Genomic DNA, 21,386 nt, shown 5'->3' on the forward strand with positions numbered 1-21,386 from the left:
TGCGAGTTACGGAGACGTCTTGGATGCGACTGATTGAGGTTTGATTTGACCAAACGAAGGAAGTAAAGTATGTAGTGCAAAAATATACGGCACACTTGTCTTGTTATGTTTGGATGCATGTTTTGCTAATTGATAGTAACATCCCGGTTCATTAAGTGAAGCCTGAAGGAAGATACGCCCACCAAAAACTGCATGTTTGCTGCATGATGAGTAGAAATGTATTGAGCTATGTGTAAAATGACATTCATAAACCCGTTTGTGCCATTTTTTTCAACATAAAAAATATCAGATGTATACGTTTGTCACCTTTGTATTTCTCAAAATATATTTGTGTAACATTCCAAAGTGACGAATGACAGTTGCCACGATAATACAAGCTGTCGCCCCTGTCATTTGATGTGTAATCTACTGAAAACATCTTCAGCTGATTATATGTTATTTATTTTCAGATGACAACTTATGTAAGAGACTTGTGCTTCACTTCTAACCACCTTGGCATATACTGACACACCACCCGATTCAGTGGAAATGGTTGTGGATGATTTTAACTTGGATCACATAGAGCTTACTAGTAGCCTACATCAGCTTAGCTATCAGTAAATAACATGGAGTGATATCCTAATTTTGCATGACTTTCAAGTAAAAATAATATTTTCCTTTACTAAGTCACCCTGTCACCTTGCTTCTCCCACCCTTGCTGCTTGAAATTTCCTTTATAATCTTCCTAATATTTATAAAAACTAAGAAAAGTTCATGAAATTGTTCTCTACATTAAAGGTGCAGCGGGGTCTGGGTGCAGCAGTAGCTATCACACACCGTTCATATGTAAATTCTGCCACATTATATCATGGATTATCAGAAATTCGACAATGATGCTGAGGAGGATGACGACTCAGCAAAGGAGACAACACAGGATGAAGTTCGTATCGAAGTTGAGGACATCAAAACTAATCAGCCTGAGTTCTTTGCTAAAGAGAAGAGACAAAATGCCACATACATAGATGATCCATCAGCTCTGCACCCTCCTAAAACTCGCTTAGAGTAAGTCAGTGTTTATGCTGTATTGTACATTTTCATAAAGTTTAAGTAAATAAAGTATGATAAAAATTTAAAGAAATGGATCATACAATTGTAGTACTAAAGAGGAAAAAGGTTACATATACATATGTAAGTATCTGAACAGCAAATGGTATGTGTAGAACTGTGTGCAGGTACATGTAGCTCTGTGGCTGTTTGGTTCTACATAACTTTTTTTTTTCACATTACTCTCCCTGTAGAAATGTTCCATTGAGCATCTCGGATTATTTCCAGGGCTGTACAGAGGAAGGTCCAGTCGGTAGTTGAGCACATAGCATTTCGTCTAGCCACAGTTTTCCTGATTGTGTTAGACTTCATCCTGGTCATCATAGAACTTTCCATTGATCCATGTGATAATGGAAATGGAATGGAAGTTGTGTCACATATCATCATAACTTATTTCGTGATTGAGGTGTGTGCTCGGATTTTCTATAAAGGGTAAGTGCTTTGGTTTTTTATAGTGTGATGCTCATTTAGATTTCCCCTCATATGTAGGTAAGAATTGGTATGTGAAAACTCACTTTCAGATGAACATTTCTAAGCCTTAAAATTGTACAGTACTTTTGATGGCAACATTTTTGTTGGATAGGAAATTAGTCAAACTTCACAGAAAAGCCTAAAGGTGAATCAGCCAATCAGAGTCAAGCATAATGTGTCACTTATAAATGTTAAACTTAAGCGAAATGCAGAACTTGCTGGTTGACCCCTGTACTCTCAGAAAATACCTGTTTGAGTGAATGGTCAAATATCTGACAATAGATTCAATGTTCATTACATTGTGCATCACCTACTTGATTGTTTTTATCACCGTGGCGTACAGTGTGGGGGATGGGAATACAGCAATCAGATTATCTGTTCATAATCATTATCTTGTCAATACATCTCCGTCTACAGTCATGATTGTTTTTATCCCCCTGGCATACAATGCGGGAGAGGGGATTACAGCCATCAGGTTACCTGTCTGTAATCATTATCTTGTCAACACATCTCCCCCTACAGTTATGATCATTTTTATCCCCCTGACATACAATGCGAGGTAATCATTATCTTGTCCATCTGGCATACAATGTAGGGCTATGGGGGATACCATGGTCAGGTTATCTGTCTGTAATCATTATCTTGTTCCCCTGGCATACAATGCAGAGCTATGGGGGATACAATGGGCAGGTTATCTGTCTGTAATCATTATCTTGTTCCCCTAGCATACAATGCAGGGCTATGGGGGATACAATGGTCAGGTTATCTGTCTGTAATCATTATCTTGTTCCCCTGGCATACAATGCAGGGCTTTGGGGGATACAATGGTCAGGTTATCTGTCTGTAATCATTATCTTGTCCCCCTGGCATACAATGCAGGGCTATGGGGGATACAATGGTCAGGTTATCTGTCTGTAATCATTATCTTGTTCGTCTGGCATACAAAGGTTATCTGTCTGTAACCATTATTTTGTCAATACATCTCCTCCTACAGTTGTGATTGTTTTCATCCCCCTGGCATACAGTGTGGGGGAGTGGGGATATAGCTGAGGTTACCTCTCTGTCATCATTATCTTGTCAATATATTATCTTACCAACACATTTCCCCCAAACTGTGTTTGTGTTTATCTTCCTGGCATACAGTGTAGTGGGAGGGGGATTCAGTGATGAGGTTACCTGTCTGTAATCATTATCTTGTCAACACATGTCCCCCTAGAGTTGTGTCTGGTTTGCCCCCTGGTATGCAGTGCGGGGGAGCGGGATACAGTGATCAGGTTACCAGTCCGTAATCATTTTCTTGTCAACATATCTCCCTTTGTAGTTGATTGTTTTTATCCCCCTGGCATACAGCAATCAGGTTACCTGTCAGTAATCATTATCTTAACAACACATGTCCCCCTACAGTTATGATTGCTTTCATCCCCCTGGAATACAGTGTGAAGGGGGATTGCAGGGATTAGGTTATCTGTCCGTAATCATTGCCTTGTCCCTCTGGCATACAATGCAAGGGAGTGAAGAAACAGCGATCAGGTTATCTGTCTCTAATCATTATGTTGTCAACACATCTCCCCCTAAGGTTATGATTGCATTTTCACGAAACCTTGTAGACATGTGATATTTGGGCTGAACCGCATCAATTATTTCAAAAGTTATTGCCTTTAAACATAGAATGGGAAGGTGTAGATAGCAAATTCCTGCCAACACATCTGCTACAACTGTATTTGGATTTTCATAATTAGACTCTAAGCTCATTATGCATGGTGTGTACAGGTGATCTGTAAGGGGTCCCCAGTATGGGATTCACCATCATCTAAAGGTTCTATGTTGTGTTTGCGTTCTGTCTATTTTTTTTTTTTTTTTTTTCAAATTTTTTTCATAGATGCATTGAAAAAAAAAATTGTATTTCACAATAGATTTCCTATTGCTGTTTTAGAGCTGACTTTTTCCGAAGTTGGATCGATGTTGTGGATATGGTGATCGTGCTCATATCATTTATCGTTGAAATGGTGTTTGCTGGATTGTCAGGAATGAATCGCTGTAACAAAATCTCTTATGCCAAGTAAGTACTGCAACTCACACACATACATGTACAGCCTAGCTCTGTATGGTCATATGAGTGAAATAGTCATTATTTATTTTTGTTAAACATGAATCGAGTAAATAAATGATAATACGTTGTTATATTGTGCCCAGATGATATTTATTTTTATAAGATCTGCTCCAGACAAAGTTTACTTAGTGTAGCATTGGAAGATGTGTCTCCACAGAAAAGGACACTGTGTGAGTGTTAGGTGAAAATAGGGGAAGACTTCTAGCCCTGAACATAAAACAGTCACTGGGAACACTTCTAACCTGACCACGGGGCCTCCGTGGCTCAGTCGGTTAAAGGGCTAGCGCAGCGTAATGACCCAGGAGTCTCTCACCAATGCAGTCGCTGCTCATGCTGGCTTCCTCTCCGGCCGTACGTGAGAAGGTCTGTCAGTAACCTGCGGATGGTCGTGGGTTTCCCCCGGGCTCTGCCCGGTTTCCACCCACCATAATGCTGGCCGCCGTCGTATAAGTGAAATATTCTTTAGTACGGCGTAAAACACCAATCAAAAAAAAAAAAAAAAAAAATCTAACCTGACCATAAAACATTCACTGGGAACACTTCTAACCTGAACATAATATGGTCACTGGGAACACTTTTAACCTGAACATAAAACAGTGCCTGGGAACACTTCTGACCTGAACATAAAATGGTTACTGGGAACACTTCTAACCTGAACATAAAATGGTCACTGGGAACACTTCTAACCTGAACATAAAACAGTCATTGGGAACACTTCTAACCTGAACATAAAACAGTGACTGGGAACACTTATATCCTGAACATAAAACAGTCACTGGGAACACTTCTAACCTGAACATAAAACAGTGACTGGGAACACTTCTAACCTGAACATAAACAGTCACTGGGAACACTTCTAACCTGAACATAAAATGGTCACTGGGAACACTTCTAACCTGAACATAAAATGGTCACTGGGAACACTTTTAACCTGAACATAAAACAGTCACTGGGAACACTTCCAACCTGCAAAAAAAATAATGAGTACTCTCGAATTTCAGATTGCTGGTGATTGGGCGAGCATTCCGGATTTTCCGCATCGTCAGAACAATGTACTTCTTATTTACACAAAAGAGACAGGTGGCTCAAGCATCAAGGAAAATTGTGTCACAGAACAAACGTAGATATCAGAAGGATGGATTTGACCTTGACCTTTGTTATATTACAGGTGAGTTGTTGATAACTAAAGGAGAGTTTGATACTTGAACCTTAACAAAATGACTGTTCTTCCAGTAAACCTGTTTTATATACTCTGATGTGGAAAACCAGATACAGAAATGAGTATAATCTTGTGCCATTGTTTACTTGTTTGGGGTGAATGTAGGCTGCATGAACTACTAATTCAGGACGTGTTGTTTACCCTAAGTGACCTCAAATTTCGCCCACAAAAGTGCATTTTTGTAGGCTAATAAAGGTAACAAAATATTGTTATTAGAGCTGAAACTTACAATTGTCAAGTAGGATATTATCCTTTGTTCAAAAGAAACCCCAAAACATCTTTTTAAACTCAATAGAACTCTCAGAATCAGGAAAAATGGGTAAGTTAGTCAAACTTATGGTCATTTAGGGTAATTGCATTTGAAGTTGCCATTTTTTGTCTCTAGCAGTACAGTACAGGGAGGTATACTCTATTTGAGGAATACGTCAGAATATCTGTACCTTCTTTCATTTTGTTCATGGATTTCATGGGAATTTTATCTCCGTAGTTTCTTGGAATGTTCTCCTTGCCTTTGCCTGATGTTAATCATCTCTAGGTTTTATATGTATCCATTCTGTTAACTTTTTGATGCAGTATACAACTGAAATGCCAAGATTTCTATTGTCATTGTCAAGTTAACCTACATGTGTTTATACAAAGATTGATAAATCTATCTTGATATATGCCTGACCTCAGTTTGAGGTTGATCTGAGCTGTCTGAGAGATTGTGGCCTGTCTGATTTGATGTGGCCAATTCTCTTTGTAACTGATCCCTAACCTTACTCACCATGTTCCTAATATTTGATGTGGCTCTTTGTGTTTGTTCTAATCTCACCTAATCTGTTTTCTAGAGCGGGTTATAGCCATGTCCTTTCCATCTAAAGGCCTCATGGCAATGTACAGGAACCCAATCAGGGTAAGTTACAGTTGATCTCTATGCACACTTGTACATCATGGGTGTTTTACCCCATACTTGATTTGAAGAAACCCTGGCCAGAGTGTGTGACATGTGAGTACCCTGTTGTTACAGGTGGTATGACAGGATATGTATAAATATTACACAGTAGTAAGCCGTGTGGCCATTTGTCGAAGTCCTCTTGTCTTTTACCAATCTGGTCTGTGTGCATATCTCTACATCGTATATGGGAAGGCTGGTCAGTAACTTGCCATAATAATTGACTACCATCATATATGTGAAATATTCTGAAGTGTGACATTAAAGAGTGGATAAATACATTGTGTACATGTAAGTATGTTGATGCCCACCTTTATACGGTCTCCTTTGTTATGGACAATGTTTGACATTTGTTTCCCTTCACAGGAAGTGGCTTTTTCTGTATTGTTATGGACAGTGTGTAAGGTTTGTTTGTCCCAATCAGGAGGTGGCTAGGTCTGTATTGTTATGGACAATGTGTATGGTTCGTTTCCCCCATGTAGGAGGTGGCTAGGTCTGTATTGTTATGGACAATGTGGAAGGTTTGTTTGTCCCAATCAGGAGGTGGCTATGTCTGTATTGTTATGGACAATGTGTAAGGTTTGTTTGTCCCAATCAGGAGGTGGCTATGTCTGTATTGTTATGGACAGTGTGTAAGGTTTGTTTGTCCCAATCAGGAGGTGGCTATGTCTGTATTGTTATGGACAATGTGTATGGTTCGTTTCCCTGTACAGGAGGTGGCTATATCTGTATTGTTATGGACAGTGTGTAAGGTTTGTTTGTCCCAGTCAGGAGGTGGCTATGTCTGTAGTGTTATGGACAATGTGGAAGGTTTGTTTGTCCCAATCAGGAGGTGGCTAGGTCTGTATTGTTATGGACAATGTGGAAGGTTTGTTTGTCCCAGTCAGGAGGTGGCTAGGTCTGTATTGTTATGGACAATGTGTAAGGTTTGTTTGTCCCAGTCAGGAGGTGGCTATGTCTGTATTGTTATGGACAATGTGTAAGGTTTGTTTGTCCCAGTCAGGAGGTGGCTATGTCTGTATTGTTATGGACAATGTGTAAGGTTTGTTTCCCTTTAAAGGAGGCGGCTATGTCTGTATTGTTATGGACAATGTGTACGGTTTGTTTCCCTGTACAGGAGTTGGCTATGACATTTGTTTCTCTTTTCAGGAGGTGCCTATGTCTGTATTGTTATGGACAGTGTGTAAAGTTTGTTTGTCCCAATCAGGAGGTGGCTATGTCTGTATTGTTATGGACAATGTGTATGGTTCGTTTCTCTGTAGAGGAGGTGGCTAGGTCTGTATTTTTATGGACAGTGTGTAAGGCTTGTTTGTCCCAATCAGGAAGTGGCTATGTCTGTAGTATTATGGACAATGTGTATGGTTCGTTTCCCTGTACAGGAGGTGGCTATATCTGTATTGTTATGGACAGTGTGTAAGGTTTGTTTGTCCCAGTCAGGAGGTGGCTATATCTGTATTGTTATGGACAATGTGGAAGGTTTGTTTGTCCCAATCAGGAGGTGGCTATGTCTGTAGTGTTATGGACAATGTGTAAGGTTTGTTTCCCCCATGTAGGAAGTGGCTATGTCTGTATTGTTATGGACAATGTGTAAGGTTTGTTTGTCCCAATCAGGAGGTGGCTATGTCTGTGTTGTTATGGACAATGTGGAAGGTTTGTTTGTCCCAGTCAGGAGGTGGCTATGTCTGTATTGTTATGGACAATGTGTAAGGTTTGTTTGTCCTAATCAGGAGGTGGCTATGTCTGTATTGTTATGGACAATGTGTAAGGTTCGTTTCCCTGTACAGGAGGTGGCTATGTCTGTATTGTTATGGACAATGTGTATGGTTCGTTTCCCTGTACAGGAGGTGGCTATATCTGTATTGTTATGGACAATGTGGAAGGTTTGTTTGTCCCAATCAGGCGGTGGCTATGTCTGTATTGTTATGGACAATGTGGAAGGTTTGTTTGTCCCAATCAGGAGGTGGCTATGTCTGTAGTGTTATGGACAATGTGTAAGGTTTGTTTCCCTTTAAAGGAGGTGGCTATGTCTGTATTGTTATGGACAGTGTGTAAGGTTTGTTTGTCCCAATCAGGAGGTGGCTAGGTCTGTGTTGTTATGGACAATGTGTAAGGTTTGTTTGTCCCAGTCAGGAGGTGGCTAGGTATGTATTGTTATGGACAATGTGTAAGGTTTGTTTCCCTTTAAAGGAGGTGGCTAGGTGTGTGTTGTTATGGACAATGTGTAAGGTTTGTTTGTCCCAATCAGGAGGTGGCTATGTCTGTGTTGTTATGGACAATGTGGAAGGTTTGTTTGTCCCAATCAGGAGGTGGCTATGTCTGTATTGTTATGGACAATGTGGAAGGTTTGTTTCCCTGTACAGGAGGTGGCTATGTCTGTAGTGTTATGGACAATGTGGAAGGTTTGTTTGTCCCAATCAGGAGGTGGCTATGTCTGTATTGTTATGGACAATGTGTAAGGTTTGTTTCCCCTTAAAGGAGGTGGCTATGTCTGTATTGTTATGGACAATGTGGAAGGTTTGTTTGTCCCAATCAGGAGGTGGCTATGTCTGTATTGTTATGGACATTGTGTAAGGTTTGTTTCCCTTTACAGGAGGTGGCTAGATTTTTAGACACAAAGCACAGAGACCACTACAAAGTGTATAATTTATGCAGTAAGTGGAAGTATATTTAAATCACTTTCAACAAAGCAGTGAAATTTATATTTTAAACGGTCCAGTTACTTTTTTTAAAATAGATAATAAAATCTGGCTGTATAAAACAATATATCATTTCAAGTTCTGCACATAACAAATGAATTTCTATCAGATCCTAACACTGTGGCTGCATGTATATGTAAGAGCTAAGATGTATGATTACTTTGTGCTACTCTAAACTTTATTTTTTTATTTATTTCATTGGTGTTTTACGCTGTACTCAAGTATATTTCACTTATACGATGGCAGCCAACATTTTTGTTGGAGGAAACCGGGTACACCACAGTGGAAACCCACAATCATCTGCAGGTTGCTGGCAAACCTTCCTATGTACAGCCGAAGAGGAAGCCAGCATGAAATACTGACAACAGCAAATATGACCATGAGTTTTCTTCCTCAAGTTTTATGAAATATGTACATATGGGTAATGAACATTTAGGATTTTAATAAACAGGTTTTAATGTTGACTTTGTATTTGTAGGTGAGAGAGATTATGATGAGTCACTGTTTCATGATCGTGTGGAGAGAATTCATATTGATGACCATAATGTGCCGACTATTCAGTAAGTGTACTCACCCTGTGACTTGATGACATAACTTTGTATGAACAATGGTTAACTCAGTTATAAAAATTGATAAAATTTATAAAATAGGTCACCTTTCGACCTGACTTTGAAATAATTTATTTATTGTTTTGGTTGGTGTTTTATGCCATACTCAAGAATATTTCACTATACGCCGGCCGCAGGAATCCACCGGAGAGAGGAAGCCTGGCAGAGCCTGGGGAAACCCACAACCCTCCACAGGTTGCTGGCAGACTTTGAAATAAAACACCCTAGATATAATGGTCGGCCTCATTATGAACATAATTGCTGCTATTTCATTTTACAGGTTTTAAGTTGTATAGCAATTATATATAATGTTGCAACTGAAGAAATGTGTCTCAGATAATTTCAGTATGTTTTAGTTTAAAATTCACTGGGTTTTTTTTTTTTTTTTTCATTTTTTCTTTATAGAGAATTTTGAGAGTGATGAGGTTAAAATTGACCCAGGCAAATGGGATGATGTACAAGGATGATGGTAACATTTTCATGGTAGAATTCAAATAAATAAATAAATCATATAATATTGTAAAAGAGCATAGATAAAGTATGAATTGGTTGATAATTTTTGCTAAAATCTTTATTTCTACAGCGATATGATAAAATTTGCTGCAAGTGCCAAAGAATGGATGAGTGAGGACGAGAATAACATCATAGCTGTACACTGTAAGGGCGGTAAGGGGAGGACTGGTACCATGATCTGTGTCTGGCTCGTGGAGAGTGGCTTGTTTGAACAAGCACAGGTATACCATCCCCTCACTAGTGTTTATATAATAACATCATAGCTGTACACTGTAAGGGCGGTAAGGGGAGGACTGGTACCATGATCTGTGTCTGGCTCGTGGAGAGTGGCTTGTTTGAACAAGCACAGGTATACCATCCCCTCACTAGTGTTTATATAATAACATCATAGCTGTACACTGTAAGGGCGGTAAGGGGAGGACTGGTACCATGATCTGTGTCTGGCTCGTGGAGAGTGGCTTGTTTGAACAAGCACAGGTATACCATCCCCTCACTAGTGTTTATATAATAACATCATAGCTGTACACTGTAAGGGCGGTAAGGGGAGGACTGGTACCATGATCTGTGTCTGGCTCGTGGAGAGTGGCTTGTTTGAACAAGCACAGGTATACCATCCCCTCACTAGTGTTTATATAATAACATCATAGCTGTACACTGTAAGGGCGGTAAGGGGAGGACTGGTACCATGATCTGTGTCTGGCTCGTGGAGAGTGGCTTGTTTGAACAAGCACAGGTATACCATCCCCTCACTAATGTTTATATAATAAGATCATAGCTGTACACTGTAAGGGCAGTAACGGGAGGACTGGTACCATGATCTGTGTCTGGCTCGTGGAGAGTGGCTTGTTTGAACAAGCACAGGTATACCATCCCCTCACTAGTGTTTATATAATAACATCATAGCTGTACACTGTAAGGGCGGTAAGGGGAGGACTGGTACCATGATCTGTGTCTGGCTCGTGGAGAGTGGCTTGTTTGAACAAGCACAGGTATACCATCCCCTCACTAATGTTTATATAATAACACATTGTAACTGTATACAACCAGGAAGACTTGAATTGTCTAAATTATAGTTGAATACTTCAAATGGAAGCAAAGTCTAGACAAACTGGTGCTTCATGTTGACAAAACCAAACTGCCAACCACAACATCACAGCAGTCTTTACAGAATATACAACATGTTGTACAAGTAAATGTGATGCTTTAGCAGTAAATGTAAATATATCTTTCTAAATGTACCTGTCTATATGTCTAAATATCTTTGACGTGTAAAAATGGATTAAGTATTTAAATGTGCAATCTCAATAATAAACTGTAGGTTTCATGTATCAATAATTTAGCAATTTTGGAGATCTGGTCATAATTTTTGAAGTTTCAGACTGTATACTGTTGCTTTGTTAAGTGTGTTTATAGCTATCTGGCTTTTGTTTTTCAGGACAGTTTAGATTATTTTGGTGATAGGAGAACAGATTTGAATGTCGGAACAAAGTTTCAAGGCGTGGAAACACCTAGTCAGGTCAGTCAGAAAGTTAAGATGATTTTGTATGATCTTCTAATTTCTCATAGTATGCTAACAGCAGTCTGTGTGTGACATTGTGATGTCATCTTTGTGCCTGTCCTTACAGCTTAACTCCATAGTCCCTGATGGTTGTGTGTGACTGTGATGTCATCTTTGTGCCTGTCCTTACAGCTTAACTCCATAGCCCCTGATCGTTGTGTGTGACTTTGTGATGTCATCTTTGTGCCTGTCCTTATAGCCTAACTCCGTAGTCCCTGATGGTTGTGTGTGACTGTGATGTCATCTTTGTGCCTGTCCTTACAGCTTAACACCATAGCCCCTGATGGTTGTGTGTGACTTTGTGATGTCATCTTTGTGGTTGTCCTTATAGCCCAACTCCATAGCCCCTGATGGTTGTGTGTGACATTGTGATGACATCTTTGTGCCTGTCCTTATAGCCTAACTCCATAGCCCCTGATGGTTGTGTGTGACTGTGATGTCATCTTTGTGCCTGCCCTTATAACCTAACTCCATAGCCCCTGATGGTTGTGTGTGACTGTGTGATGACATCTTTGTGCCTGTCCTTATAGCCTAACTCCATAGCCCCTGATGGTTGTGTGTGACAGTGATGTCATCTTTGTGGCTGTCCTTATGGCCTAACTCCATAGCCCCTGATGGTTGTGTGTGACATTGTGATGTCATCTTTGTGCCTGTCCTTACAGCTTAACTCCATAGCCCCTGATGGTTGTGTGTGACTGCGATGTCATCTTTGTGCCTGTCCTTATAGCCTAACTCCATAGTCACTGATGGTTGTGTGTGACTGTGATGTCATCTTTGTGGTTGTCCTTACAGCTTAACACCATAGCCCCTGATGGTTGTGTGTGACTTTGTGATGTCATCTTTGTGGTTGTCCTTATAGCCCAACTCCATAGTCCCTGATGGTTGTGGGTGACTTTGTAAAGACATCTTTATGGCTGTCCTTATGGCCTAACTCCATAGCCCCTGATGGTTGTGTGTGACTGTGATGTCATCTTTGTGCCTGTCCTTACAGCTTAACACCATAGCCCCTGATGGTTGTGTGTGACAGTGATGTCATCTTTGTGGCTGTCCTTATAGCCTAACTCCATAGCCCCTGATGGTTGTGTGTGACTTAGATGACATCTTTGTGGCTGTCCTTATAGCCTAACTCCATAGCCCCTGATGGTTGTGTGTGACAGTGATGTCATCTTTGTGCCTGTCCTTATAGCCTAACTCCATAGCCCCTGATGGTTGTGTTTGACTTTGTGATGACATCTTTGTGCCTGTCCTTATAGCCTAACTTCATAGCCCCTGATGGTTGTGTGTGACTGTGATGTCATCTTTGTCGCTGTCCTTATAGCCTGACTCCATAGCCCCTGATGGTTGTGTGTGACTGTGTGATGACATCTTTGTGCCTGTCCTTATAGCCTTACTCCATAGCCCCTGATGGTTGCGTGTGACAGTGATGTCATCTTTGTGGCTGTCCTTATAGCCTAACTCCATATTCCCTGATGGTTGTGTGTGACTTTGTGATGTCATCTTTGTGCCTGTCCTTATAGCCTAACTCCATAGCCCCTGATGGTTGTGTGTGACTTTGTGATGTCATCTTTGTGGCTGTCCTTATAGCCTAACTCCATAGCCCCTGATGGTTGTGTGTGACTTTGTGATGACATCTTTGTGCCTGTCCTTATAGCCTAACTTCATTGTCCCTGATGGTTGTGTGTGACTTTGCGATGTCATCTTTGTGCCTGTCCTTATAGCCTAACTCCATAGCCCCTGATGGTTGTGTGTGACATTGTGATGACATCTTTGTGCCTGTCCTTATAGCCTAACTCCATAGCCCCTGATGGTTGTGTGTGACTGTGATGTCATCTTTGTGCCTGTCCTTATAACCTAACTCCATAGCCCCTGATGGTTGTGTGTGACTGTGATGACATCTTTGTGCCTGTCCTTATAACCTAACTCCATAGCCCCTGATGGTTGTGTGTGACTTTGTGATGACATCTTTGTGGCTGTCCTTATAGCCTAACTCCATAGCCCCTGATGGTTGTGTGTGACTGTGTGATGACATCTTTGTGCCTGTCCTTATAGCCTAACTCCATAGCCCCTGATGGTTGTGTGTGACAGTGATGTCATCTTTGTGGCTGTCCTTATAGCCTAACTCCAAAGCCCCTGATGGTTGTGTGTGACTTTGTGATGACATCTTTGTGGCTGTCCTTATAGCCTAACTCCAAAGCCCCTGATGGTTGTGTGTGACTTTGTGATGTCATCTTTGTGGCTGTCCTTATAGCCTAACTCCATAGCCCCTGATGGTTGTGTGTGACATTGTGATGACATCTTTGTGCCTGTCCTTATAACCTAACTCCATAGCCCCTGATGGTTGTGCGTGACTTTGTGATGTCATCTTTGTGCCTGTCCTTATAGCCTAACTCCATAGTCCCTGATGGTTGTGTGTGACTTTGTGATGGAATCTTTGTGGCTGTCCTTATAGCCTAACTCCATAGCCCTTGATGTTTGTGTGTGACTGTGTGATGTTATCTTTGTGGCTGTCCTTATAGCCTAACTCCATAGCCCCTGATGGTTGCGTGTGACAGTGATGTCATCTTTGTGGCTGTCCTTATAGCCTTACTCCATAGCCCCTGATGGTTGTGTGTGACTGTGATGTCATCTTTGTGGTTGTCCTTATAGCCTAACTCCATAGCCCTTGATGGTTGTGTGTGACTTTGTGATGACATCTTTGTGGCTGTCCTTATAGCCTAACTTCATATCCCCTGATGGCTGTGTGTGACTTTGTGATGACATTTTTGTACCTGTCCTTATAGCCTACATGTATTTCCATAAGCTTTTATGTTGTTGTTTCCTTGTAGAGTCGTTATGTGGGATATTTTGAGATTATTAAGAAGGAGTTGGGTGGAGAAGCCCCTCGATCTAAACGGTTGAAAATGAAGTCTGTGAAGATAGCAGGGTTAAGGGGTGAGTACCAGGCTGAAGAGCAGTGTGGGAGGCAGATGGTGTCCATCAGGATCTCTGTCGTTACTCCCATTCTGAAACTAGACCATTGTCACATAAGTGAGAAATTCTTAGTTACAGCCTTAATCCTGAATCATGAATCAGATAAATAAATATATGATACATAAGATAATAGTGGCCCATGTGGATAAATATCGTACAAGAATTGTGTCATCAAGAAAATGTGGAGAAAAGTTGTTTATCTGTTTTGCCAACCACAAACATGTTAGAGTAGAAAGTAATGTATTTCAGACTGTGATGTGAAATCCTCTAACAAAGTAAATGGTTTGTTTATCTGTATGTGAACAGGTGTTGGGAAGGGAGATGGCAGTGACTTCAGCATGGAGATCTACATGGATCGTGAACTGAAGTTTGACTGTAACTTTGGTGCCAGTAGGAACTGTCAGGTAAAGTGAACATAGGGTGAAGAACCCGTATGTGTAATGTGTGGGGTTTACATGTTTATGTCCAGGGAGTCCAACAGTAGCTCTGTCATGTCATGGGTTTCCTCTGTGTTTTGTGGCTGTATATATCTAGATTTCATGTAATATATAAGGATATAGTGACGAAGCAGTCTGACAGAATCATGCCTTGTAATCACTGTGTAATTCAGTATGTCTGTGTGATTACATGAACAGGAGTAAAGGTATTGCACATGTTTGGTTAAAACAAGTGATTACATGGACAGGAGTAAAGGTATTGCACATGTTTGGTTAAAGCAAGTGATTACATGGACAGGAGTAAAGGTATTGCACATGTTTGGTTAAAGCAAGTGATTACATGGACAGGAGTAAAGGTATTGCACATGTTTGGTTAAAGCGAGTGATTACATGGGCAGGAGTAAAGGCATTGCACATGTTTGGTTAAAGCGAGTGATTACATGGACAGGAGTAAAAGCATTGCACATGTTTGGTTAATGCGAGTGATAACATGGACAGGAGTAAAGGCATTGCACATGTTTGGTTAATGCGAGTGATAACATGGACAGGGGTAAAAACATTGCACATGTTTGGTTAATGCGAGTGATTACATGGACAGGAGTAAAGGCCTTGCACATGTTTGGTTAATGCGAGTGATTACATGGACAGTAGTAAAGGCACTGCACATGTTTGGTTAAAGCGAGTGATAACATGGACAGGAGTTAAGGTATTGCACATGTTTGGTTAATGCGAATGATAACATGGACAGGGGTAAAGGTATTGCACATGTTTGGTTAAAGTGAGTGATTATATGGACAAAGCAGTCTGACAGAATCATGCCTTGTAATAACTGTGTAATTCAGTATGTCTGTATGATTACATGGACAGGAGTAAAGGTGTTGCACATGTTTGGTTAAAACAAGTGATTACATGGACAGGAGTAAAGGTATTGCACATGTTTGGTTAAAGCAAGTGATTACATGGACAGGAGTAAAGGTATTGGACATGTTTGGTTAAAGTGAGTGATTACATGGACAGGGGTAAAGGCATTGCACATGTTTGGTTAATGCGAGTGATAACATGGACAGGAGTAAAGGCATTGCATAATTTTGGTTAATGCTAGTGTTTACATGGACAGGAATAAAGGCATTGCAATGTTTGGTTAATGCGAGTGATTACATGGACAGGAGTAAAGGCATTGCACATGTTTGGTTAATGCGAGTGATAACATGGACAGGAGTAAAGGCATTACACATGTTTGGTTAAAGCGAGTGATTACATGGACAGGAGTAAAGGCCTTGCACATGTTTGGTTAATGCGAGTGATTACATGGACAGGAGTAAAGACCTTGCACATGTTTGGTTAATGCGAGTGATAACATGGACAGGAGTAAAGGCCTTGTACATGTTTGGTTAATGCGAGTGATAACATGGACAGGAGTAAAGGCATTGCACATGTTTGGTTAATGCGAGTGATAACATGGACAGGAGTAAAGGCATTGCACATGTTTAGTTAATGTGAGTGATACCATGGACAGGAGTAAAGGCATTGCGCATGTTTGGTTGATGCGAGTGATAACATGGACAGGAGTAAAGGCATTGCATAATTTTGGTTAATGCGAGTGATAACATGGACAAGAATAAAGGCATTGCATCTGTTTGGTTAAAGCGCATGTTTATATGAATAAGAACAAACACATTGCACATGTTGCGAGTGTTTACACAGACGGTAATAAAGGCAATGCACACGTTTGGTTAATGCGAGTATTTACATGGACAGGAATAAAGGTATTGCAGATGTTAAATGAAAGTTTAGCACATGGCTGCAGGGATGAAGCGTTTATAATTTGTGGCACCCCCACAATGTACTAAACAGATTGTACCCACTGCTTATGTTTATTGCAGGTGATGCGCTATGCTGATGCAGAGACTGTAGTCTGTAACTTGACCAATGCACCAGTCCTGGAAGGAGATATCAAAGTCCGCTTTACCTGTACATCTGTGAGTTTGCCTTCACCATTTTTTGTACGCACAGTACATTGGACCAATAGATGACAGATGCTGTTGTAGTTTGCTGGAGGGAAGTTTTCCCCAGTGACATTGCTTCTTCCTTAAGCTTCCATCTCTGCATCTGACTACTGGCATATACAAGTACTTGTGGCATCAGTGACATAAATAAGCAAGATTATGTTTCAATTACGTGTATCATATCATATTTGGTATTTAAACTTTAAGCTGAATGCCAAAGAGTTGAAGTTCTTGGACATATTAATCATATTAAAAACAAAATGCTACAAGTGGTGACTGTCTGGGACACATGATTAACATTGGGTCTGGTGTAATCAGAACACCACTTTTACTGCTTTTAATGATTTGATGTCAGTAAGTGGTATACATTGCTCCCAGGGCTGTCCACCTAGTCTTATATGAAGTTTAGTGGTGATGACCAGCCCTCAACCAATATGACCAGCCCTCCACCAATGTGACCTGCCTCCACCAGTATGACCTGCCCTCCACCAGTATGACCTGCCCTCCACCAATGTGACATGCCCTTCACCAGTATGACCTGCCCTCCACCAATATGACCTGCCCTCCACCAGTAGGACCAGCCCTCCACCAGTATGACCTGCCCTCTACTAATATGACCTGCTTTCCCCTACTATGACCAGCCCTCCACCAGTATTACCAGCCCTCCACCAATATGACCAGCCCTCCACCAGTATGACCTGCCCTTCACCAGTATGACCTGCCCTCCACCATTATGACCTGCCCTTCACCAATATGACTTGCCTTCCACCAGTATGACCTGCCCTCCACCAGTATAACCAGCCCTTCAACAATATGACCTGCCCTCTACCAGTGTGGCCTGCCCTTCACCAATATGACCTGCCCTCCACCAATCTGACCTGCCATCCACCAGTATGACCTGCCCTCCACCAGTATGACCAACCCTTCACCAATATGACCTGCCCTCTACCAATTTGGCGTGCCCTTCACCAGTATGACCTGCCCTCCACCAATATGACTTGTCCTCCACCATGATGACAGCCCTCCACCAGTATGACCTGCCCTCCACCAATATGACCTGCCTCCACCAATGTAACCCTGCCCTCTACCAGTCTGACCTGCCCTTACCCAATAAGACCTGCCTTTTACCAGTATGACCTGCCCTTCATCAATATGACCAGCCCTCCACTAGTATGACCTGCCCTCCAACAGTATGACCAGCCCTCCACCAGTATGACCAGCCCTTCACCAATATGACCTGTCCTCTACCAGCATGACCAGTCCTTCACCAGTATGACTTGTCCTCCACCAGGATCACAGCCCTCCGCCAGTATGACCTGCCCTCCACCAGTATGACCAACCCTCCACCAGTAGGACCAGCTCTCTCCACCAGTATGACCAACCCTCCACCAGTATGACCAACCCTTTACCAGTATGACCTGCCCTCTACCAATGTGACCTGCCCTCCACCAGTATGACCTGCCCTCCACCAGTAGGACCAGCTCCCTCCACCAGTAGGACCAGCCCTCCACCAGTATGACCAGCCCTTCACCAGTATGACCTGCCCTCTACCAATGTGACCTGCCCTTCACCAGTATGACCTGCCCTCTACCAATGTGACCTGCCCTCCACCAGTATGACCTGCCTCCACCAGTAGGACCAGCTCTCTCCACCAGTAGGACCAGCCCTCCACCAGTATGACCAGCCCTTCACCAGTATGACCTGCCCTCCACCAGTAGGACCAGCTCTCTCCACCAGTAGGACCAGCCCTCCACCAGTATGACCAGCCCTTCACCAATATGACCTGTCCTCTACTAGTATGACCAGTCCTTCACCAGTATGACTTGTCCTCCACCAGGATCACAGCCCTCCGCCAGTATGACCTGCCCTCCACCAGTATGACCAACCCTCCACCAGTAGGACCAGCTCTCTCCACCAGTATGACCTCTCTCCACCAGTATGACCTCTCTCCACCAGTATGACCTCTCTGCCACCAGTATGACCAGCCCTTCACCAGTATGACCTGCCCTCTACCAATATGACCTGCCCTCCACCAGTATGACCTGCCCTCCACCAGTAGGACCAGCTCTCTCCACCAGTAGGACCAGCCCTCCACCAGTTTGACCAGCCCTTCACCAGTATGACCTGCCCTCTACCAATATGACCTGCCCTTCACCAGTATGACCTGCCCTCTACCAGTGTGACCTGCCCTCCACCAGTATGACCTGCCCTCCACCAGTAGGACCAGCTCTCTCCACCAGTAGGACCAGCCCTCCACCAGTTTGACCAGCCCTTCACCAGTATGACCTGCCCTCTACCAATATGACCTGCCCTTCACCAGTATGACCTGCCCTCTACCAGTGTGACCTGCCCTCCACCAGTATGACCTGCCCTCCACCAGTAGGACCAGCTCTCTCCACCAGTAGGACCAGCCCTCCACCAGTTTGACCAGCCCTTCACTAGTATGACCTGCCCTCTACCAATATGACCAGCCCTCCACCAGTATGACCTGCCCTCTACCAATGTGACCTGCCCTTCACTAGTATGACCTGCCCTCCACCAATATGACCTGCCCTTCACCAGTATGACCAGCCCTTCACCAGTATGACCTGCCCTCTACCAATGTGACCTGTCCTTCACCAGTATGACCTGCCCTCCACCAGTATGACCTGCCCTCCACCAATATGGCATACACCTTACAGTGCTTTGTCTGAGTTCTTGTGTCTCAGCAAGTCATCTGTGGGCAAGTGTGTCAGGTACTTGCCACATGTCTGGTTGTCTCAGCAAGTCATCTGTGGGCAAATGTGTCAGGTACTTGCCACATGTCTGGTTGTCTCAGCAAGTCATCTGTGAGCAAGTGTGTCAGGTACTTGCCACATGTCTGGTTGTCTCAGCAAGTCATCTGTGAGCAAGTGTGTCAGGTACTTGCCACATGTCTGGTTGTCTCAGCAAGTCATCTGTGAGCAAGTGTGTCAGGTACTTGCCACATGTCTGGTTGTCTCAGCAAATCATCTGTGGGCAAGTGTGTCAGGTACTTGCAACATGTCTGGTTGTCTCAGCAAGTCATCTGTGAGCAAGTTTGTCAGGTACTTGTCACATGTCTGGTTGTCTCAGCAAGTCATCTGTGGGCAAGTGTGTCAGGTACTTGCCACATGTCTGGTTGTCTCAGCAAGTCATCTGTGAGCAAGTGTGTCAGGTACTTGCCACAAGTCTGGTTGTCTCAGCAAGTCATCTGCGAGCAAGTTTGTCAGGTACTGATCAGTGCACTGATGTACACGTACTTATTGCTCTTAAATATCGATCAGTCAGTCAGTCAGTGATTAATATTGATTGTATAAAGTCACTGGATGTAAAGATAGATAGACATAATGGAGTGAAGAACCTTATCCCATTTTCTTTTTCAGAATATACCCAGGGGATATGAAAATTGTCCATTTTACTTTTGGTTCAACACTTCATTCATTGAGGAGAACAGGTAAGCAAAGCAATGCCAGTTGTCTTTTTCAGAAAAAAAACACATCAGATCTTAAGAATTATAAGAGAATTTTGTGAAGAGACAAGAGACTTGTACTTTATGACAGACTCAAGGCTTCATCTGTTATAGGCTGCATTTGCTGAGGCAAGAGCTAGATAACCCTCACAAGAAGAAAACCTGGCACGTGTTCAAGGAGAATTTTGTCATTGATGTCACCTTTGAAGATGCAGAATGAAAGAAAATATATGATCCGTGTGGTAATATCTACATGTACAACTGTTAAACACCAACATAGGATAGCATGATATCCAGCTATAGTCTGGTTTTATGTTTAAATTCTATTTTCAAAAACCATATCATATACATTTTATATTTTAATACTAATGTTCGGTAATTTCCTGTTAATAAGTCATATAAAAGAAAATAGTCTTTTTTACCCCATGTATTTGAACTTTGTTAGCGAGATTCTTCACGCCCATGTATACATCTATACAGATACATTCATCTAATTCTACATGTATGTACTTTGTTCTCGTTATTGTTAACCATGTATGTTGTTTGTACAGGAAGAAAACAGGAAGTGAAAGCAACTGTCCAAATTCACAGTATCAGTGTTTGCATGTCCAGTTTCAAAACAGGTGTATGTTGTTTACAATGCCTGTATTATTTATGTTCATCAAAGCTAATGACAGTTTCAAGTTTCGTGGACATTTGTTTGTTAAGTGTTAAGTATTAATTAATATTATAGTCAGCTACATGTATGTGTACAATATGTGTACAATTTGTATGTGAGATGAGGAAATAGGGAGAGTGCTGTCAGAGTGTTATACATGCAGCAGATCCCCTCTACTGGGTCATAGCCTGTTACTTGGTAAGCGTGTGACAGCCAACATCCAGCCACTAAAGGTACATACATGTACAGTAACATAATAGGGACATTTGGAACATGTGTAGTAACAAGTGGTCATCTGGCTTGTGAATTTGTGACGGGGCTAGGCACTGTGGTTCAGAGCTCGTGTAATGAGGACCACACACATGCTGGGTGCAGGCTTTGAACTGTTTGGTAGCAGTAGTACTTATATACATGCATATAAGCTCACAGAGCTTTGACACTTCCTCAGAGCTTGGTACGGCATCAGTAATGTCATATGGGCATAACCTGACTGATACCTTTCCCTTACCCAGCGATAACTAACTCCTGTACAGCCAAAAGTCTCCAAGCCACTTCTTCATTACTGGAACAGCAATCCCACATGGAACATAGAATTAGTTATGAAAATACTGAAAAGATCAAGTATTTACTGTTTCTTCACAGATTTAATGGAAA

The 21,386-nt window shown here is 42.1% G+C and overlaps 1 protein-coding gene across 1 annotated transcript; it reads left to right on the forward strand.

Annotated features, from left to right (window-relative positions):
• The first annotated feature begins 9 nt into the window (after window positions 1–9).
• Window positions 10–20,619, forward strand: LOC135472216 (phosphatidylinositol 3,4,5-trisphosphate 3-phosphatase TPTE2-like). The gene is made up of 15 exons (XM_064751605.1): window positions 10–67; window positions 778–1,041; window positions 1,312–1,515; window positions 3,488–3,613; window positions 4,666–4,832; window positions 5,714–5,778; window positions 8,408–8,468; window positions 8,992–9,073; window positions 9,705–9,855; window positions 11,070–11,150; window positions 14,018–14,123; window positions 14,469–14,566; window positions 16,483–16,578; window positions 19,989–20,059; window positions 20,189–20,619. The coding sequence occupies exons 2-15, from the start codon at window positions 848–850 to the stop codon at window positions 20,292–20,294; spliced, it is 1,608 nt and encodes a 535-aa protein (XP_064607675.1). The 5' UTR covers window positions 10–67; window positions 778–847; the 3' UTR covers window positions 20,295–20,619.
• The last annotated feature ends 767 nt before the right edge of the window (window positions 20,620–21,386 follow it).

This window comes from Liolophura sinensis, chromosome 8 (genome assembly GCF_032854445.1).
Source record: "Liolophura sinensis isolate JHLJ2023 chromosome 8, CUHK_Ljap_v2, whole genome shotgun sequence".
Classification (NCBI taxonomy): Eukaryota; Metazoa; Mollusca; class Polyplacophora; order Chitonida; family Chitonidae; genus Liolophura; species Liolophura sinensis.